General features: G+C 43.6%; 1 protein-coding gene across 1 annotated transcript; it reads left to right on the forward strand.

Annotated features, from left to right (window-relative positions):
* Positions 1 to 2,757: 2,757 nt before the first annotated feature.
* gucy1b1 (guanylate cyclase 1 soluble subunit beta 1) lies at positions 2,758 to 22,748 on the forward strand. The gene is made up of 13 exons (XM_030788251.1): positions 2,758 to 2,806; positions 3,226 to 3,299; positions 5,157 to 5,257; positions 5,686 to 5,804; positions 6,200 to 6,397; positions 8,820 to 9,050; positions 11,295 to 11,411; positions 12,042 to 12,175; positions 13,527 to 13,724; positions 16,875 to 17,112; positions 18,987 to 19,127; positions 22,169 to 22,323; positions 22,613 to 22,748. The coding sequence occupies exons 1-13, from the start codon at positions 2,804 to 2,806 to the stop codon at positions 22,746 to 22,748; spliced, it is 1,845 nt and encodes a 614-aa protein (XP_030644111.1). The 5' UTR covers positions 2,758 to 2,803.
* The last annotated feature ends 491 nt before the right edge of the window (positions 22,749 to 23,239 follow it).

The following is a 23,239-nucleotide window of genomic DNA, read 5'->3' on the forward strand; positions in this document are numbered from 1 at the left end:
ACTGTATCACCTCTGCATAGCTTGACCTCAATGAATGTTCAGCCATCCAAAAAAAAATTTAAATAACAATAATATTCAAAATATCATTTATAATGTTTCATTGTGAATTTTTGTATTGTAATAGAGCTACAATAAATATGTGATTACGCAAGAGAAATTGGTGTTTGTGTGCAAATACAAATGTAAAAATTTTCATATGGAATTATAATATGAATTTGTTATGGATTTTAAACAACAGACTAGGGGGTAGGTGATACTGTGACCTCAGTTGAAATAATGTGTTTGTAACTATTCTAAAATTTTGTGCAAAATTAAAAGTTCATATAATTCCGTGTAAATTTTTGACCGCCACAGATGCTGTTAGGAATATCTAAATGGCATTACCAAAACAGAGACTGAAATCAAAATTAAATATTCGGTTCCATGAGTGTAAGTCTGTCACCAATCATGGGTTCACACACAGTCACCTATATTAATACACAGAATTCATTTCACCAAATCAAGAAGTTCAAATATCCCCCATGTGTTCCCTTACTGACACTGTGGTTTTTCCTTGTTACAAAAAGAAGAAAAAAAAAAGCCAAAGCCTGTTCGGGAACGGCAGGAAGAAACCGCTCTCCTTTCCAACCAAAGGCAAGTGTTTGTAACAGCATGTTAAGTTCTTGTAGAAGAAAGAGAGTCAGATATCTCTGGCTGTAGAGACAGAAGATAATCAGGCTGTAAATATAGCTCAGGTCATGCCTGGAGTCCCACAGGCCTCTGTATTTGGACCATTGTAGATTTATAGATGGAAAAAACACCTATTTAATAATCAGAAATGGCACTGAAAGCTAAAACAAAATAAGTGAAAGCAAGGCTGAACCATTAAAGTTTAAGTCTAATCCTCTGTGTCTATGTTCTCCTCTGTGCTCTTAAGATTTCACAATGCTGCTCAGTAAACTGGCCAATGCTCTTTTCCCAGGCAATTTACAACGCTGACAGTATGAAAGGACACATGGCTTTGGTAGAAACGAGAGGTCAAGTGTCTTAAGTTGAGGTGTGTGGTATCAGATCATTGCAGTTTAGACCTGTGATACTCCAGGCAAGGGATCCAGTCCACTCTGTCTCCCCCACCACTAATCTACAAACACATGTTCAGTAATTCTGCAAAAATGACTGTCTAGCTGAAGAATAGAAGATTACTGGTGAAAAAACACACACAACACCACAGAAGACAAAAACATGAAATCCTCAATGGCGACCATACATCCAGTGCTTGTTGGCAGCAAACTGCCCAGAGAGGAACACTAATGAAACTCTCAGTGATCGCTAAACTCAGAGAGGAAACAAGCACCAAATGAATTAACAACTCTGTGCAGTAACTCTCTGTGTTCACCAAAGACTCCTAGTGGGATTCCAGCTGTTATCTGAAATGGTGGATTAATTGATATTAGGAGAAGCTCACGAGGGGTGGGGGTGGGGGGGGGGGGTGAGTTAGGCGTCTTTTTTTCTGTGGACCGTTACATCCATGGCATTTCAGAATCACTGCGCTCACAAAGCAAAAGTAAGAAACATGACATTCTTTACCGTCACAGATTCCACAGTCATGGTTTGAGGGCAGCTATTTATAGATCATTTCTTGCCGTGCCTTTTCTCTCTTAATGTCCTTAACCGTATGTGGAGAGATGTGGGGGCCACCCACGCTGACATCTGGACCGAACCGGACTGGACCGAACCAGACTGGACCACGGTTGGACACTTTGTATTTTGGCCACAGCTACGCTCATGTCAACATTAGTTTTGCAGACATTAATAACACTAGAGATATAAATACAGATGTGTACAGATGTGTCTGAGATGGGTATATGTAAACTTGTGACTAAATGTAACAGTGCTGTTGTCGCCAGCGCTTCAAACAGTTCATTCTCCTCAGTACATATTGTTAGTGATTTGCTTATGGAGACAGTAACAGAGTCACTCTTATACAGCAACCATGTCAGTGGCAAACTTTGCAGTACTTAGAGTCTAATGCATCCTTTAACATGTTTCCTGCATAGTCTAGCTCCTTTTACTTAGAATCGTTACCAAGCATCTAATACTTCTGAATCAGCCTCTACGCACAGATTCCAACAAAACAAACTGGACTTCATTTCTCTGGCTATTATTCAGGTAAAGCAATGTTAGGATTCATTTCAGGATTTGAAATTTTTAGACCTTTGGATCAAAGAAACATCAATATCTATTTACATCCGCAACAGCGATGAGAAAAGCCCTGGGATGTTGGTTGCCTAATATTAAAATATGAAAAATACACACCATTAGAAAGAAAAGAAAGAAAACGGTCACAAACAAACTATAGCCAAGCTGGATGCACGACAACATAACATATTAGTAGTAGTAATATGACAATTTAACACTAAAAATACAAGCAGCTGAAATGAGCAGATGAAAGCATGAAACAGTGCGCAATTCCTTGATCTGGCAATAGACGGTTGTAAGAGAGGTATGGTTGTTTGAACATTCCACTCTAATTAACTTGCAAGGTGACTTTGAATAGCAGTCAGGTGTTGACAGCTGGCGTCTGATCTTGTAAATCAAAGCATAAGCATCGTCGAGGACTATCGCGAGGGCATACGCCATGCATGCTATCGGTGCTCCACTGCCCACGCTCGCGGATCCGCGACCCACCATTGGATACTTCGTGTGCCAATCATTCCGGACATAGTTTCAGGAATGGTGGTATCTCACGGAACAGCTGCAAGCGGTGCAGTGTTGCTGTTTTGAGACTGTTTTACGAAAGGAGGATTGAAGAATTTGACAAATAATGGTATGTAGCGCTAATCATATTCGATTGTACTTACCGATGCATCGCGACCTTTCCAATGAACGTTTAGACGCTTTTTTTTTCCAGTAAAAAAAATCTCGCAAGTCTGTAGAGCCTCTAGTTGCATCGTCTTGGTAATTTATAAGCGGGTTCAAGAGCTCGATGTTTAATGCTGTGATGGGCTTTTCTGAGGCAAATATTACACTGAGAAATAACCTAACGCTAATTTTAAGTGCGACGCCTACCAAAAGCAAATGACAAATTAGGGTCAGGGAAACGGTGCCATGGTGATGTCATTTTATTGCAATTGCAGGAATATGCCGCTATTGATTTCAGTATTTACGACTATGCTATTACCATGTATAGATGTGACAAAATAAGATGTGTTTGTTTGTTTGTTTGTTTTTAATCTGTTTCTGCAGTACGGGTTTGTCAACCACGCCTTGGAACTTCTGGTGTTGAGAAATTACGGCCCAGATGTGTGGGAAGACATTAAGTGAGTTTGAAGGGCTTTGCATGGCCTCACGCTTCACGCTCAATGCAACATTTCCCTTCTTTTGAAACAATTCAGTATTTCACCATTATTTTGATAACTGCCGTGTAGGCTGTTAAATTAGAAAAAAAAATTGTGCATAATTTTTCCATATGCACTTAAAAACGTTTGCATGTGTACATTTCTTGATAAAATATTTACATTCAGCACTTTAGAGTTGTCCTTACTATCATTATTATTATTATTATTATTATTACCAATAATAATAATAACAACAACAACAACAACAACAATCATAATAGTAATAGTAGCAATAGCAATATTATCTGCTGTCTGTTAGATGGTAAAGCCTAGGCCAGGTTTCTGAGACGAGGATTAAACCTAATCCTGATATACACAAAAGATCCTGACTGGAGACTGTCTGTTCTGAAGGGAATTTATTGCTGAGGGATGTTCGATTAAACAAGACTTAACAATTTAGTAAAACTCGAAGCCAAAAATCAAAACTGCCTCGTGTGGAATTCCTCTTTATTATTGACTAGTAATGGACGTTTGGTTAAATGTTTTTCTTTCAAAAAACTGACAAATCTGTATTTAATGTTTGTATGGGGAAACAGAACGATCTGCCATTTTACTTCTCTAATGTAATTACTGTAGAGACAGACTGGCCAGCCATTTTGCAGCCCAAACTCCAAGTAGTAAAATATCATTACAATAAAACAAAATTGATTCTCCGGGTGAGTCAGCTCCCAGATTCTCCCATTCCTGAAAACCAAACTTGTGTAACTTAACTGTTCTGTGACTGTGACTGGCTGTCTCAGCTCTGTGAAAGTGTGTGTGTTTAAAATAGAACTCTTTCACAGACATTATAGGAACAAGCTATAGAGGCTACATAAATGCTTCATCTCTCTTCCTCTAAAAGAGCGTGAACGGTGCTCGGGTTGACGCGCCGGCTGCTCTGTCACACGGTTCAGACCTGTAGTATCGGGCTTTCTCAGAGGTCCAGCTGTTCTCTCCCGTAAACAAGCTGTGAGGAGTCTGTGTATTGTCATCTCAGGAGGAACCAATCCAGCCTAACGTTATAGCAACATTACTTTAGCCCACTTACCAAAACGGACGTGTTTCTGTTTCTACCTTTTTACTCTGCTGCTCTGGGGGTTTTTTCTTCTTTTTTTTTGCCTCCTCTGTCTCTCTCTCTCTCTCTCTCTCACGTGTTTTTCAGCCTCTCTGGTGTATTTGCCCATGTTCTCATTTATCATTGCAGGTCAGCATTGAAAATCAATATTTGTTTTCCCAGGTCAAACCACTAATTAGGCCAAACAGATCTCATTTAGATTGATAACAGTCGTGGAAAATTCACTCTTAATTGCTGCACTGAACTCTTGCGGTAAACGGATCCACGCCGTTCGTTCATGAATCGATGGCGTTTAAAACACACGCAGCGTAACTGTGATCACTGAGGAGATCCTGAGGCCTTGAACAGTCTCCTCTCTCAAGCACGTGACGCTTCCGTTCTTTTACACCGCTCATGACGGGAAATGAAACATAAATGTTCTCTATGAAACATCTCTAGGAAACACTGATCTCTATGAAGCACAGAGGTCATTTATAATGTGACCTCATGAACAGTGCGTTTGCCCTCTGAGTTTGTTAATCATGCTGTTCGTCCATCAGAAGACAAACTGATTTTGGTGTGATGGCCCTTGGATTGACACAGAAATGTCTGGACAGTCCTGAGGATTCAGATTAAAAAAAAAAAAAAAAGTTACACTGTTTTATATGTTAGTTATAGTTAGTTATCATGAGGTTTTTTGACATGATCGTTTTTTGCGGTCTTGTGTGTTTGGGTTTGTTCATTAGGAGGGAGGCTCAGCTGGATGTGGAGGGCCAGTTCCTGGTCAGGATCATTTATGAAGATGCCAAAACATACGACCTTGTGGCCGCTGCAAGCAAAGTACTGAGTAAGTCTGTGTTTGTGATTCTTTGTGTTTCAGATAAACTCCAGCTAGTTCTCCCCACCGCCTGGCCTGCACAGTTTTCTTTACCTGCATTTTCAGCCATAGTCCTCCATCACATCACTACAGCCTTTCAGTTATCAGCGAGACTCGCGTAACGAAATCATACAGTTAGTACTTAAGCGTATAAGAACTGGTGACAGTGACTTGTGGCCAGAGGTTTATGTTTAATTAAGGGTAGTGAAAGACCTCAGTGACTGTGGAGGTCAAATGAGACAATAGTTAACCAAGGGTTTATAGGGGGGGTTGTCTTGATGTTCAGAGGACTGAATTACACGTATGAAAACCAGGTCACAGAAAACCTCAACATCCTTTTTATAAACTAATACATTTTTGCGCTGTCAGATTTGGAAGTGTGTTTCTGTTCCAAACAGAGATCGATGCCGGAGATATCCTTCAGATGTTTGGGAAGATGTTCTTTGAGTTCTGTCAGGAATCTGGCTACGACACCATTCTCCGCGTGTTGGGCTCCAACGTTCGAGAATTCTTACAAGTGAGAATCCTTGTTATTATTTACAGTTTTCGGAATGCTCAGGAACAGAGAGCAAAAGCACAACGCACAGCGCAGTAATTACCACTAATGCTCTGTTAGAGGTCATCAGCTCACGCGACCACTGCATCAAATGTGTCATGCTTTTACTATATCAACTCTATGACCACTTCATACAGAGTTAGTGAAGGATCTTCTTTGATGAGACAAAGTAACATTCTGTGTGCGTCTGTGTGAGACATAAGTATTTTAAGAATACTGCACTGTGTGGTCTAGAAACACGGTGCTTTAGTAATCATCAGGTATGGTTGAGGTCCTCATTCAGGAAAGCCCCAGTGGATTGACTGGGATTGACTGTGAATGAATGGACTGGTGGGACTGGTCGCTCTGTCTGACAGAACCTGGATGCCCTCCATGATCACCTGGGCACCATCTACCCTGGGATGCGCGCGCCGTCCTTCCGCTGCACGGACGCGGAAAAGGGAAACAGCCTGATCCTCCACTACTACTCCGAGAGGGAGGGGCTCCAGGACATCGTCATCGGCATCATCAAGACCGTCGCTCAGCAAATCCACGGGACAGAGATTGAGATGAAGGTTTGTACCTTTGTCCTATTGCTAAGCGGAGGTTTGTGTTTGTTTGGGAGGTTTGTCATATTGCTAAGCGGAGGTTTGTGTTTGTTTGGGAGGTTTGTGTTTGTTTGGGAGGTTTGTCCTATTGCTAAGCGGAGGTTTGTGTTTGTTTGGGAGGTGTGGTTGTGCTGAAGGGAAGGATAGGAGTGTTCTCTTGCCCGTCAGGGTGACACAAGACAACAATAACATACACTACATAAGAGTAAACTTAAATTGGTCTCATGCCAGTAGTAGCCCTATGTCATAGTGGGTATGTGTGTGTGTGTGAGCCATGATCTTGTGGCACTGTGTGGACCAAATGTACCTATGAGAGCAAATATATGATGAGTGCCAACATACACACACACACACACACACACACACGTTTTCATGGTTAGAATTACGCTAATTAATCAAAACGATATTGTTCATTATGGGTGCACGTAATGATGATGAAACACAGTCTGACAATGTAAACAACCCAAAGTGACAAGGGCTCTACAGAGAGATATCAGTGAAGCGAGAGGAGACCTGAAATATCATTACGCTATTGTCTCTACACACAAAATATCTCATTACAAACCAGAGAGAGAGGAAGAGAGAGAGTGAGAAAATGAGAGAGTGAGAGAGAGAGAGTGAGAGAGAGAGAGAGGGAGTGAGAAAATGAGAGAGTGAGAGTGAGAGAGAGAGTGAGAGTGAGAGAGAGAGAGTTAGAGTGAGAGAGTGAGAGAGAGAGAGAGAGTGAGTGAGAGAGTGAGAGTGAGGGGTGGGGAGAGAGAGTGAGTGAGAGAGAGAGTGAGTGAGAGAGTGAGAGAGAGAGAGTGAGAGTGAGAGTGAGAGAGAGAGAGTGAGAGAGAGAGCGAGTCAGAGAGAGAGAGAGTGAGAGTGAGAGAGAGAGAGTGAGAGGGAGAGAGAGAGTGAGAGAGAGAGAGACCGCCGCTGCTGTCTGATTTTCGGCGAAAGGCTTCTTCAGGATTCCGTCCTAATCATCTTTGCGACACTGTGCTGTCTTTTTTTTTTTTTTCCTCCTCATGCTTAGTGTGAAATGAAAGAGCAGAGCTGACAGCCTCTCCGAATGCAACACCTGATTTCCCCAAATGTTAGCCAAGGTTGCCATGGAAACGGCAGGGCAAAGAGACAGCGCATTGACGTCAATAATATGGGCTCAGTTACCAGCAAAAAAAAAAAAAAAAAGAAAGAAAAAAAATATTGCTGTCTTCGCCAAACTCTGATCTATCCTTGTCCTCCGTTTTTTCCACAGCTCTCCTGCACTCTCAGCTTTACTGAATAACGCCATGATTAGGCTTTCCAGTTACCGCACTCTGCTGAATCACTCATAAGCTTACAATGTAGTAAGCAGAGTTTTCACTGAAACGCGGCATCGAATCAATAGGCTGTACCTCATCAAGCCCGGTCATGTTTTTAATGCGAAAAATACATGTTCTGTCTGTTATTATGCTAACATCACCACGCTCAGCACAAGCTAAAGCCACTGGATGCGGTGGGTGGCTGTATCCTGTAAGAGGCAGAGATCATAACTGAATGACATCTGTCTTTATGCATTGGCTTAAATACACTGATCTGATGCTTGTATTGGTGCTCTATAGCACAAATGTGAAGCCGGATATCTGTATCGACTCAGCCATGGCAAGCAAACAAACAAGCAAAAAAACCCAAACAAACAGAAAACAATAACGAGACATGTAAGGTCTCTCTCCTTTAGAAGCATGACTGTATTCCAAAGCCAATAAACCTTAAAAACCCTTAAACGTTTTTACTTTTCACGGACTGTCGTGAGTCTTCTCTCACGCATGCAGCAGCAATTGGCCAATAGGAGTATTCCTTCTCTCCCTGTCCAGGACATGGTGCAGTGGGACAGTCCAGAGATGGGCAGTGCAGTTACAATGCATCCTTCATCATCAGTTTAGTCTTTTACCTCACTACTGACAACACCATCAGCACACACTGACCCACTGTGTCTGTGGGGAGACAGCTGTCACGTGGTATTATGGACTCAGAGTTATTTTAGGGATAGGGTCAGGTCAACTGTATCTCACCACATATTTAATTCTCCAGTCAGGCTGGGAATTGAACCCATGACCCTCAGACGGGACTCAACCTCTCAACCCTTACACTGCAGTTTTTAATTTAGCCGTGACCAAAGTGTAAGTCAAGGCAATGAAGCCATGGAGATTAGAGGAAAAAGGGAAGCAGCTCAGCAATCAGCAGGTTGTGGGTTTGAATCCCTCGGTATGACGGTTCAGTGCCGACGTGCAAACAAGGTGTTTAAACGCTCCAGCGTTGTGTAACTTTGAATGCAGAGAGCAATAACTATATAATGTTCTAAATAAGAATGTCAGCTAATTGACTAAATGTAACGGTGGAATGTTCTGGAATTCTCCGGCAGGTGATCCAGCAGAAAGGCGACGAGTGTGATCATATTAAGTTTCTGATTGAAGAGAAAGACTCTGAGGAGGAGGCGTTTTATGAGGATCTGGACGGTGTGGAGGAGAACGGGACCCAGGAGACGCGCATAAGCCCTTACACGTTCTGCAAAGCGTTTCCCTTCCACCTGATGTTTGACAAGGATCTGACCCTGACTCAGTGTGGGAACGCAATCTTCAGAGTCCTGCCCCAGGTAACAGCATCCATGCACCTCTGTCTCTCACATCCACTTACATCTCATTTTCTGAGTAGACTTACTCAGATGTTTGGCTGACTTTACCTGAGGGTTGCGACAATTATTCAAGTCGGCATCTAATATGAAATATTCTAAACGTCGATTTTTAGTGTTGTTGCATGGAAAAAACAAACAACCAAAATAAATAAATGAATGAACAATAATGAAGAGCTGTACAGTGCAAACCACACGTCTGATGTTCAGCAGAGTGAGGTACACTGCAGGAAGCACGAGGGACAATATCATGTCTGTTTTCTTTGTACCATGAAAAAAAAGAAGTCGCTTATTGCACAGACAGACTGAGGGAATGCTTTTAATGAGCAACTGAGAGGCTAATGTTTGCTCTGTTATCACGGGCTTACCCTGTACCCTATACATACTGGACAACCAAATGTCTCATGGGGAAGGCTATAGTGTAGTACATCAATGATATACCGCGGCAGCCTGTCTTCTCTGGTCGTTTTTCTGACATTTAAGACAATTCATTTGAATTGTTAACCACTCTACTTTGCATTCCTCACACAAATGACCATTAAGCGATTCAGTCATTCATTTTTCCTGGCTACATTTTGGTTCAATGTAATGGTATGGTTGTAGGCAATACAATCTGCACACACGTGAATCAGGAAAGTAATCATTAGATTAGACAATTACTTAAAATCGGCGATAGACTGATCGTTAAAAAAATTATCACTGCTTGCAGTCCTTTTTTACCTTAAGGGAAGTTCTCATTAATTTTCAAAATCTTTTTACCATCATGTTTCTACCTTAAAACAATTCAGTACATAGATGGTTTGATTCTTTCCACTACTGGCAATGGCTGAGTTCCAAAATGCTAACGTAAGCTGCCTGCTAACGACAAACAGTGAAAGTGTACGCGACTCAGATCTCTGGATTCCCTTGGCCCGCTAGGCTCCCATAGTTTCAGGCAATACAGATGCTAATTATTAGCATCCTGAAAGTCATCTGTCAAAGCCCAGAGAAAGTGACAGGCCCCTGCTCGTGTTCTGTTGTTTGTAGAAAGAACACAGTGGTAAAAAAAAAGACTACTGTTCCTTTCCAAGGTCAGTGTCACTGTGTGTTAACCTGAGAGACCAAGCAGAGAAGGACTAATCTGTCCTGCAGTTCATCAGACCAGAGCATAAACACAGTCCCACAGTTTAAAACTCGAATTTTAAAACCGAACATGAGAAATGCAAAAGCCAGCCGTGAGATGTGAGACATGTAGAGATATGACCTCAAATTCTGTTACTGTGGTCACAAATTCTGGGACTGTGGTCTGGAGCTATAGAACCATATTTAATGAGTGTTTAATGAGTATTTCCTGTTCTGTTCCTCTGTTTCTCCCTCACACAAGAGAGAAAGAGAGAGAGAGAAAGAGAGCAAGATAGAGAGAGAGAGAGAAAGAGAGCGAGAGAGAGAGAGAGAGAGAGAGAGAGAAAGAGAGCAAGATAGAGAGAGAGAGAGAAAGAGAGCGAGAGAGAGAGAGAGAAAGCGCTCCAGAAATACACTGCGAATAAAATGAATGATCTTTTTTTAGACCAATGCTGGGGGCATTGCTTTTAAAATCTCCCGTTTTTACATTCCTATTCATAGTGCAGCTTCTTACAGGTGCTGAGAAAATTCTAGTCAGAAGGTGCGATATCAGGTCACCCTGGTGCTTTACAGAAGATTCCATTCCAGTGCATTCTCCATAGCAACACCTCAGTGATGTCTGCCGTATGTATCAATAAGTGATACATTAGAGCTGTTTAGGATGTGCTGTCTCTGATTAGTATCATTTATGACCAAGAGGTAAAAACAGAAAACAGACCCCATGGGTTTTTTAACACCATCCTTACAGGCTCTTTGCCTCGTTCCACTTTGACATAGACTTGCATTGGCCCTTGTCTGTTGCAGAATATATATTTTTTAAAATGTTTTAAAACGTTTTATTGGACTGCACAACAGTAACCAGCTCTGGCTTGTCAGTGTGAGAGGGGAATTGATATTCGTGTTTATGTGGCCAAACGCAGTTTCCTGTTGGAGCTGATATTAAGAAGGTTGCAGACGTGGAGAGTAATAGAATGATGCCTAACAGGCCACCTCTCACCTTCATCAACCAATCAAATGGCTGACTGTTTCATCACAACCAGCATGTGCTGTCATGGATTCCTAATGTTTTTATTATTTTTTATCTTTTTTCATCTTTTTTTTTTTCAGCTTCAGCCTGGAATCTGCAACCTGTCATCTGTCTTCAGTTTGGTGCGTCCACACATTGACTTCAGTTTCCACGGCATCCTGTCTCACATCAACACGGTGTTTGTGCTACGCAGCAAGGTAAGAACTTCCGATCGCACCCCAAATATTTACAGTATCACTCGTTAGTTAGCCCCTGACTATGCCTATAACATTTACAATATCATATCACACATTTACCATCTCAGAGACCCACCACAGACCAGACATTTATAGTAACGTAGATTTACCATCTCGGAGACTAACGACAGTGCTGTCTCTCGTATGTTTGACCTATAGGAAGGCCTGACTAACGACAGTGCTGTCTCTCGTATGTTTGACCTATAGGAAGGCCTGACTAACGACAGTGCTGTCTCTCGTATGTTTGACCTATAGGAAGGCCTGACTAACGACAGTGCTGTCTCTCGTATGTTTGACCTATAGGAAGGCCTGACTAACGACAGTGCTGTCTCTCGTATGTTTGACCTATAGGAAGGCCTGACTAACGACAGTGCTGTCTCTCGTATGTTTGACCTATAGGAAGGCCTGACTAACGACAGTGCTGTCTCTCGTATGTTTGACTTATAGGAAGGCCTGACTAACGACAGTGCTGTCTCTTGTATGTTTGACTTATAGGAAGGCCTGACTAACGACAGTGCTGTCTCTTGTATGTTTGACTTATAGGAAGGCCTGACTAACGACAGTGCTGTCTCTCGTATGTTTGACTTATAGGAAGGCCTGTTGAACGTGGAGATGTCGGAGAGCGAGGACGAGCTGACGGGTGCTGAGATAAGCTGCCTCAGGCTGAAGGGTCAGATGATCTCTCTGCCCGAGACCGAAAACATCCTCTTCCTCTGTTCTCCCAGGTATGACTATGACGCAGTCCGGATTTACACGACCCGGATTCACCGTCACCTTAACACAAACTCCAGTTGTCCAGAACTGTTGCCTTGGCAACAGACACCATCACGACAGTTGCCGAGGCAACACTCACCAGAATAGCTGCTGCCGCAACAGGCAGCATAACAGTCGTCGCCGTAACAACAGTCACTGCGACAGCCTAAGAAGCTACGGTATCAGCAGCGTACGACAGGAGTGAGACAACATTAGTGCGTCTCCTTATTGAATTTTCCCTCCTCTCTTTCAGCGTAGAATGCTCTGCCTAAGCGGTCGGCTTTGTCCGGCCCTCTTATGGCAGGCGCCGCGGTAAAGAGGAGTGAGGCTAGCACAGGCCACGCCAATGCCACACCCTTCTCCTCTATAAGAGTTCTTTGGTTTTACCACTTGGTGGCGAGGGATAAATTTAATTCCATTATTCTCTGCGTGAATATTAGTTCGTGCTTGAGAAATGGTGTCAACATGTCGCTTTTAACGTTAATTCTGTTTTACCGCCTTGGAGGTCGTTTCATTCGGTTTTTTTTTTGCCTTTTATGTTTAGATAGTGCTTTAATAGTAATCTCCATTCATTGTGTGCTGAGTTTGGGAGGTAAATTAAAATCCTGTCAGTTGCCATAGCAATGAGGTACAGTGTTTGTAAGGGTTGTGTTGGAGGCAGGGAGGGGAGAGAGAGAGAGAGAGAGAGCAGGGAGTAATAGTCGAGGTTGTTTATCAGCACAGGGCCAGGCCCTGCCCTGCGTACACATGACATGGATGGGTCCTTACTTTCCTCCAAAATGTCAGTGGAAATGCTCTTCTCTCTAGCCACATGAGAAATACACGCATGCTGAATTGCTGACGTGTGTATGCAGGTACCTTGGGCAGACTGTTTGGGTTAGAAAGAGGCCAGTGCGCTGTTTAATGAAGCTACACTTTGCTTTGGTTATTTATGACGGTCTTCGGATTCTTGCTGTGTTTTGTCTCTCCCAGGAAAAATGAAGCACTTCAAGTTCTTAAAACATAGGTTGAATGAAGTTTCAGGATAGTGTTTTTTCTGTAGTTGTGTGTGTGTGTGTGTGTGTGTGTGTGTGTGTATGTGTGTGTTGAGATTCTGTTTATCCTGAGGTTGTGTGTGTGTGTGTGTGTTTTTAATAAGTGTGTTTCCTGAGGCTGTGTGTGTTTGAGGATTGCTTGTTCTTGGGGGGTTGTGTTCACTCTTAGGTTTTGAGCGTTTTGAGGTTGCATGTAATCCGAGGTCGCATGTTTTCCGATGTTGTGTCTTTTCTGAAGACTGTGCATTTGATTTTTTTTCTTCTCGTTTTGTTCTGTCTGTTCTGTCAGTGTGATGAATCTGGACGACTTGACGAGACGGGGCCTCTACCTGAGTGACATCCCGCTTCACGACGCCACGCGGGACCTGGTTCTCCTCGGGGAGCAGTTCAGAGAGGAGTACAAACTGACGCAGGAGCTGGAGATCCTCACAGACCGTCTCCAGCACACGCTCCGTGCCCTGGAGGACGAGAAAAAGAAAACTGACAGGTCCTCTTTCCCCCTCCTTTCAGACGTCAAAAACAAAACGACTGGAACATTCAGATAAACCTGTCTGTGAAACATCACTTATTTTGGACTTCAGTCGCAATGACTTTATTTTTTTCTGTTACTCAAGGAAATGCTGTGTTAGTGTTAATGTCTTGACTAACACACTGATAGGCTTTTGAGTTTTGATTTAATTGTTACATTGGTCTGGCTTCATGTTTTCTGAGAGCTGTCTACAGAGTCATCTACAGTCGAGGACTTTACAGAAAGTCTCAGGAACCGCCCAACTGGTTTTGAAGCTTGTCTGAAGTATTTAAGAATACAACAGCTGGCCAGTGTTAGTTTTTATAGCAATGGGCTTCTGAAAACAGGTCTGCATCTCAGATTAATTGAAGTAATGGCCAGGTCTTCCACGAGGGTGGTACCAAAGACACCGCTTTATTTTTTATCTTACCAGCTTCGCAAATTACCAAAACATAGCCCTGGTGCAGCGGGTTTAACATTAAAGTCAGTTCGTATTTTTTTCCCTCTCATACCAGCCTAAAATGGCTTCCCTTTGTTTATGTCTTGAGTAAACAAAAGCTTGTTGGGTAGGTGGTCTGCCTCAGCGTGCGTGTTTGCTCAGAACAAGGGAGACTTCGGCGTGGAGGTGAGCCCAGACGGCAAACACGGGCACATGTTACAGATCCTTCTGTTGCATAACTCCCGCTGTGTAAAAAGTTCACGTCGTCTGAGACGTGAGGTCGAGGCCGCAGGCGCCGTCCTCTCTCAGTGACCAAATCCAAATCCACCTTAAAGGCAGAGCAGAGGAGGAGTGAGAGGAAAACCAACACTGTTCTCTTGTTCTTCAGGGGGAGTAATGTAAGGATATAAGGGTTAGGGTTAGGGTCAGAGTCCTGGCAGTAAGAGCCGGTGAGGGTGTGAAGGAAGAAACCCGTCTGACGCATGTGCCCCAGGACATCTGTCCAAGCAACACGGCTCAGGAATAAATATTCCTCAATGTTTTTGGTCACACGTTGTGGCACAAAACCTAAAGAAAAAATGTTATATTTGGTTTCCCATTAATTTTGTGTCCTTAAATCTGGTGTGTGAAGGTGCTAATGTTGGTTTGGGGGGCGTGTGATGAGTCTGCGGACTGATGAAATTGTACCTGTCGAGCAGTGTGCGGTGAGGGGAAATCTACAGCACTGCTGAATAATTAGGTTATTAAACTGAGCTGGAGAGAAGCTTTCATCTCTCTCCATCACAGCCGGGGCTGTTTGGGGAACGGAGTGTGCCTCTGAAGGCAGAATGCGTAATTTCGTTTCAAACGTGTATTAGCAGGAGTTCTGTCCCTGGCCTGAGGAGCTGTCACCCTGTGCTTTGTGCTAGCGGGCGTGTTAGCTGCAGATAAATGCAGGAGCGGGGGAAAAAAAGGCTGTGGATATACGGAGTTCTTGGGCCTTATCTCTAAAGGCAGTGGTGTCGGACGGCGCCGGTTCTGTTGTGTTCTGCGAGGCAGCGGAATGAAGCATCCGTCGTTTATTTCAAACGAGTCTCCGAGCTGCTTTTCATTTTTCCGAAAAGAAAACGGGAGGAAAATAGCATTTCTGGCCTACAGTGCACACACACACACACACACACACACAGAGACACACCTCTACATACACACACACAGAGAAAGAGAGAGAGGGAGAGAGAGAGAGAGGGAGAGAGAGAGACAGAGAGAGAGAGAGAGAGGGAGAGAGAGAGAGAGACGGCGGAGAGAGAGAGAGAGAGGGACAGAGAGAGAGAGAGACAGAGAGAGAGAGATAGAGCGAGAGAGAGAGATAGAGAGCGAGAGAGAGCTGTCTGTTTTTACATTCGAATGCGCTGAGGGCAAATAAGGCCCCACACAAAGTTGCGGGAAATGATTTTTTTTTAGGAACCGTTGTTGCAAATAAGATGGGGGGTGGGGGGTGGGGTGGCTTTTCACCTCGTACATTTATTCATGACCCTTATAAAAGAGGAGAGGAAAACAGAGGTCGCTCTGCTCTGATGTGCTGATTTGTACTCTGGTCCAGGGTTGTGTTGAAATGTTAGCGACACTGTCTGAGATGTGATCAGTAATACAGTTACAACATTTTTTTGTTTTGTTTTGTTTTTCTTTTGTTTTTGTTTTTGTTTTTTGACCTTGATGTTGCCATGGCAATGTGAACCACCCACCCCCAAAACCCTCCTCAGACACTTCAGTGGCGGGCTAGATGTGAAAACATTGCCCCCCTAAAAAAGACAAAGTGGACTGTTTCAGTAATTATCATCTATCCATCGTCAGGCTCTGAAGTGGATCCAGCCCATTTTGTTTATAATTTACAAACAAACAAACAAACAGTTTGCTCTAAAATCTGGACTTTGGTAATCCCTGAACTGCCTGGTGAAAGTGTTAAATCTGTGAACTTTGGTAATCCTTAAGCCTCAATCTCACATATGATGTCTCTTTCACTGCATTCTGCATTACAGACACACAGCACAGACAAAACCAGACAGACCATAATACTCTGAGTGTTTAGCCTTTAGCCTGTAGCCTGACCCTAGTCTTTATCCCACAAGATGTTCACTCTTAACTTGGTCTGATGTCACTTGAATTGACAGCTCATCATCTGGAGCTGTGGCTGATATCAGTGTACACAGAGACTACACAAACATCTTATTAAACTACATAAAGATCTCATGAAACTACATACAGATCTTATTAAACTACATAAACATCTTATTAAAGAAATGGACCACGGGAGCACATACAAATCTTATTAATTATGTGGTATATTCTGAGGGCATGTGTGTGGCTTTGATTGTTTTCCCCATCAGCTGCAGGCGACTGGGTGAACAGCTCAGTATGAGGTGGAGCTCAGTATACAGTTAAAGCCAGAGCTAATAATATTTTGCTTCATTGTGTTTACAAAACTGGATGATGAGTGCAGAAGGATATGAAGTCATTTTCCAAACACAGCTGTGTTTTTTTAGGTTACTGTATTCTTGGGTAATTTTTGCCAACACAGATTAAGCCTGTACGGGGATTAAATGTTGCCGTTATCGGGTATTTGTCATTAAAAATCCCCTTTAGTCCTGCTTTAATCTATGTCCAGCATATCACTGTGTCTCACTGTGTGGGGTTTTTTTTTTTTTCTTTTTTAGGTTGCTGTACTCAGTTCTCCCGCCCTCCGTGGCCAACGAACTGCGGCACAAACGTCCCGTTCCGGCCAAGCGCTACGACAACGTGACCATCCTCTTCAGCGGCATCGTCGGTTTCAACGCCTTCTGCAGCAAACACGCCTCAGCCGAGGGAGCCATAAAAATCGTCAACCTCCTAAACGATGTCTACACCAGGTTCGACATCCTCACCGACTCCCGCAAAAACCCGTACGTCTACAAGGTGAGAAAGGCAAACTTTTTTTTTTTTTTTGTCACGTTCTGTTCCCGAAAAACAGAGGATCGTTTTGTTCCACCTCAGCGTTTGGAGCTCAGCATTTCGTGTCCACCCTGTTACAGCTCAGACCTCAGATGCCCATTTTTGATTGGTGTTCGGAGGCCATGTTTTAATACGGCTGTAAGCGTAGTGTTTCTGTCGGACAGACAGCCGGGCATGCGTGGCCTCTATAGACTAACGTGGATATAAAACCAGGGTATCGTAAATGGATGAGGTGTTCTGAGGCATTTGGGACTGTTTTAACTTTTTTCAGCTGTTTTGCATTTAGATAGAGAGAGAGACTACAGGCACAGCACAGGCTGATGTTTCCCAGCTGAGACACACAAAACAAGTCAAATTACACAGACACAGGGGTCATACAGGGGTCATATGAACATAGATTTCTGCTTTTTGTAGACATCTACTGGAGATGCAGTGTGTAGTGTGGGTGTGTGTATATAAATATGTATGTATATATGTGTGTGTATTTATATATATATATGTCTCAAGAGACAGAGCAAGAGAGGACTATAGTTTATATGGACAGATAGATTTGAATCTTATCTCTTGAGAGTATGCAACTAAATGTGATATTAGTTAAATATTGTGATTAGTCAATTTATCATTTCATTCGTATTTTATTTTAGGCTTTGAAACTTTAAATGGTCATCACATCCTCTTTGGCCTCACTAAGAGCGACTCATTACCGTTCTGTAGTCATTAAGGACTGCATTTAGCCATGCCAGCCATCCTGACGCTTACAAAACCTCTTCAAATCTAAAAGCCCCGATTCAGAGTGAGGCCGTGTTCTGGGGAGGTGTTCTTTTTTTTCCTTAAAGAAAGAAAAGAAAAGAAAAGAGAAAGAGAGAGAGAGAGAGAGAGAGAGAGAGAAAGAGAACGCAATGCTCTCTCTGATTTATACGTTAGGCTTTCAGACAAGAATGCACTCTAAGTACTGGTGCTAACGGCTCTAAATAGGAGGGTAGAGTTTCACAGCTGGGGAACCAAAAAAAGTAATATTTACTTAAGGCCATGGGTGACTAGGTGGTCTGAGGTTTTTACTGTCTCGTGAGGGACTCGGCTGGCTCTAAATGAATCAGCTGTTTAAGTGTTTGTCATACACGGCATTAAAGGGTATTTAGCTGAGCGGGTTGTTCAGACTCCAGTGATTGTAAGCGATTATTCTGTGAGTGTGTGGCCGAGTAACTAATGCCATGGACAAAAAAAAAAAAAAAAAAGAAAAAAAATGAAAGTTATTTTCATTTTAATCTTTGGTGCTTTTGCCAAATCCAGATATTGGTAGCACAAAGAAACAATCCTACATTTTGGCTACGCACTGCCTCTCTTTGTGTCCAGCTGTTGGCCAGCCAGACAGGTCATGATTTGTCTGACTAAATTCAATTCTAAGACTAATATTTTAGGGCAAGCCTGTGTTTGCCAGGCATGTTCCCTAAAGTTATCTACGGCCAGTGTGTCTGAAACAGCACAGCAGAGTCAGCGGGCTGCAAACAGAGAATATTCTCGACAAATGCAATTTTCCAAATCACAACGGAAAATATATTGTTTCATCAGCGGAGTCATAGAGCGCTGACTGTTAAGGACACAAACGTTCCTGCATTTCACCAGACTGCGTGGCTTATGAGAAGGCCCAGAAAACATTAAAGAGCTTTAAACATGGAGCAACGCAGAGTCTCTAAGAGCTGCAGAAATTGTTTGGGAGGAAAAAAAAAAAAAAAAGAACAGCTTGTCTTTGGAGGAGTTCATAAACACTTTTTGCTCTTGTTGGGACAGGACTAAAGCGTGTGTGTGTGTGTGTGTGTGCGTGTGTTTTTTCTGACCAGGTGGAGACTGTTGGGGATAAATACATGACAGTCAGCGGCCTTCCTGAGCCCTGCATACACCACGCCCAGTCCATCTGCCACCTGGCTCTGGACATGATGGAGATCGCCGGGCAGGTAAAGGTGGATGAGGAACCCGTCCAGGTGAGAGCTAGGGGGTCACACACCAAAAAAACAGCCTCTAAGGAAGTACACTCGTTTTTTTTATGGTTTTTTTTTTTAAACCCATAGCTCCAGTTTTCAGTGTGCCGTGGCACTCAGGGACACAGAGAGTTCTAATACATCATCTTGAGGGTCATCATGCCTCTGTTTCTCCATGACTAACTGTTTGAACTGGAATTCTTCTACTGTGGCTGATACCAATGGTTTAGGTTGTCAGAGAGCATACAACGCAGCCATAAACCAGGGCACAGGAGACACTGCTGAGAAAACGCAGAGCGTTTTTGTACCTTTGAAGAGAGTCTGTAAAAATCATGTGATTCATTCCGTTTTCATGCACTTTGCGTGCCCCTCTAGACGCGCTCCCAGCAGGCACCGTCGTGAGTGAGAACATCCATCCAGGCCATCTGCTAATGGAAAAAAACGGTGCCAGTGGATGTGCAAAATGAGTGAAGCACAGACCTGAGTACAGAACATTACAGTCACTGCGTGTCCTTAATTGGCTCAGATCAAACAGAGGTGAAATGGGAGCGTGGCTTTAGCCCCCGTACCCCGGCACGCTCTCGTGGTCTGAGCGAGAGAGACGGCGCGTCGGCTGTTCGATCCGCCCCGCGGGCCCCTGGGCGTCGAAACACGGCGATGAGTGGTGTATTTATGCGACATTATGGGATGTCATTTGGACAGATGACTTAATCCTCCAATCTGTCGTTCCGTCCGTCGCCATGTCAACCGAAACCTTGACATTAACGTGGCACCGCCCCCGCTGTTCTTCGATGACGAGTGAGAAGTGTTGGAGCTGAACAGACTCCTGACTCATTTGCCAGCGCGTCACCCAAATTTAGGTCACCAACCGCATTTAACCGTTGTCTTTTTTTTTTCTCTCTCTCTCTAAATCACAGGTTTTTCTCCCGAAATTCAATTAGCCTCTGTAATCCTGTTCCAGACAAAATGGAAGTCAAACCAGAAGCAGAAGTAGTGGCCTCCAAAACGCTACATTTCACGTTTCTAAAAACACACTCAGAGACACTTTGAGACGTGTTTGGGTAGTGGAGTTTAGTGCAGTTGAGCAGTCAAATGTGTGTGTGTGTGTGTGTGTGTGTGTGTGCATGTGCGTGTTGAAACAGACTGACTAATCTCTGGGCTGCTTGACTAAGGCTGGTGAGGAGCTGAGCCTTTGCAGTGCAGGGTTTGTTTAAATGGACGGCCCGGGTTTGTTATGATATCTTTGACCCGACAAGAGGTTGGTGTCGGAAAACAGACACTGACAAAACGGGAGCCATGTTTATTGGGCAGATGGCATGAACACACACGCACACACACACACACACACACGCACACACACACGCACGCACGCGCACACACACACACACACGCACGCACACACACGTGTGCACACACACGCACGCACACACACACGCAAGCACGCACGCACACACACACACAGACACACACACACACACACACACACACACACAGGAGCTGTGTCTGGCAAAGAAATACTCCCTTCAAATCATTGTACCATTCAGGGGTTTAAAAATAGACGGACATTAACTTTGTCCAGAACATTCAGTGCCGTGACACAGAGGTGTGCGTGACAGAGGCGCGGGGTAAAACTCTGAGCCGCTCAGTTCAGCCCTTTCAGCCCTGGAGCTGGTGCCGGTCTCTGCTCACAGCGCTCACTTCTGAGTGTGTTCAGCTCAGCGCTCACTCCAACATTAGAGAAAAGTTTAAAGTTTACAGGAATTGATATTGTTTTTTCTATATAGAAAATTAATGTATAATATCATATGTAATTATGGAACTTGGCTATTATGGAACTTATGTGGAGTTTCATGCGCGATGTAAACTGACCATGAACAGCTACAACATGAAAACTGGGAGAATTTACAACGCCTCAAGGAAAACAGTCGTAAAGAACAATAGTCATATTGCTGTTCATTGCAAATACAAAAGCAAATTTGTTTTGAAAAGGTGAAATGGGTAATTGGGTTTATAGAAGGCATCAGTGCGAGGTTTGATTCTTCATCCAAACGCATTGGGAACAGTAGGGTAGGGAACAGCAGAGTTGAGAACAGTAGGGTAGAAAACAGCAGAGTTGAGAACAGTAGAGTTGAGAACAGTAAGGTAGGGAACAGTAGGGTAGGGAACAGTAGGGTACGGAACAGTAGGGTAGGGAACAGTAGAGTTGGGAACAGCAGGGTAGGGAACAGTAGAGTTGAGAACAGCAGTGTTGAGAACAGCAGTGTTGGGAACAGTAGGGTATGGAACAGTAAGGTAGGGAACAGTAGAGTTGGGAACAGTAGGGTAGGGAACAGTAGAGTTGGGAACAGTAGGGTAGGGAACAGTAGAGTTGGGAACAGTAGGGTACGGAACAGTAGGGTAGGGAACAGTAGAGTTGGGAACAGTAGGGTACAGAACAGTAGGGTAGGGAACAGTAGAGTTGGGAACAGTAGGGTAGGGAACAGTAGAGTTGGGAACAGCAGGGTAGGGAGCAGCAGAGTTGGGAACAGCAGTGTTGGGAACAGCTGTGTTGGGAACAGCAGTGCTGTCAAAGCTAAGACTTTGTTTCTCGGTAGCCACCATATAGCTTCAAACTGCCAGTCACAGAGATTTTCAAAACAGATATTCCTTTACATCAAAGTAAATGTTTATGAAGACTTATATTACAATGAAAAGTACACTATGTCTTCATCAGTAAAGCTCTGTGAATGAGTGTAAATGTAGGAGAATGGCTTGGTTGGCTGTTTGAAGATGTTTTAAGTCAGTAAGGCATTGGTGTGAAATAAGTCCTGTGATAAAGAGCGCGAGGTGAAGCCGGTCCTGTTCATTCCATGGCCACTGGCCAAAAATTTAACCCATTTATTTAAAATGAGAGTTCACATCTATTGAGGAAGCACAAACATTTCCAGGCACAACTGTAAAATATTCCGTTCCAGTGACCAAACTGGTGAGCGTACCAAGCACTGAGAAACTGTTAAGACAAACACACTCATAAGGCTTGTGCTGGCTGTGTTTTCTGTGAACAGATCACCATTGGTATACACACCGGAGAAGTGGTAACAGGGGTCATAGGTCAAAGGATGCCCCGCTACTGCCTGTTTGGAAACACAGTCAACCTTACAAGTCGCACAGAGACCACGGGAGAGAAAGGGAAGATAAACGTGTCCGAGTACACGTACAGGTGAGCAGAAACCTTCAGACACACGCAAGAACATCGGCCAATCTAACAGCTCCAAACACCTGGCTTTAGTCTGGTTAGAGCTGTTCTCTGGTTTTAGAATTTGCCCTAAATACCTTACTTTATGTTTATGGCATATATGTATTAACTAACAGCTCCAAATGCCTGGCTTTAGTCCGGTTTGGGGATTTGTTCTAAATGCCTGGCTTTAGTCCGGTTTGGGGATTTGTTCTAAATGCCTTACTTTGCATTTTAACGTTGTGTATATGTAACATCTGTGCTCTGACTGCAGGTGTTTGCAGTCTGCAGAGAACGCAGATCCCCAGTTCCACCTGGAATACAGAGGACCAGTTACCATGAAGGGCAAAAAAGAACCCATGAAAGTGTGGTTTCTGTCACGAAAGAGTGCACTGACCAGCGTACAGTAGATTCTGGGGGGGGGAGAATCACAAAAAAAAAAAAAAAAAAGCCACATTTTCATTTTGTTGTCCCCTGTGGTCAGTATTCATGTTGTTCTCCTATGCTGTCATTCCGTACAAAGACGTCCCTCTTTCTCCGCTGGCGACCGCGCTGGCGACCACGAGCCACCGCCGGACTCTAAACGTCTCTGATGGGCCAAATTTCTCAACGTTCCCCAGTCTGTGATTCAGAGCCCTTCGTACCAGTATTTTAGCAAATAGTTTATTTTATGTCTTACAGGGTACATCCGGACGGGGAGTTTTAAACTGTGTCGTTAGACACACCGTATATTTAACCAGCTAGCCTGTTCACCCCTCACCTGCCAAACACATTGTAATTTCACACTCTAAAAACGTGACTGATTACAGCTGGAGAGAGGGAGAGAGAGAGAGAGGGAGAGAGTGAGAGAGAGAGAGAGAGTGTAAAACTTCTGCAGTTTTGAACATGTGAGCCATTCCAG

This window comes from Chanos chanos, chromosome 11, assembly GCF_902362185.1.
Source record: "Chanos chanos chromosome 11, fChaCha1.1, whole genome shotgun sequence".
Lineage (NCBI taxonomy): Eukaryota > Metazoa > Chordata > Actinopteri > Gonorynchiformes > Chanidae > Chanos > Chanos chanos.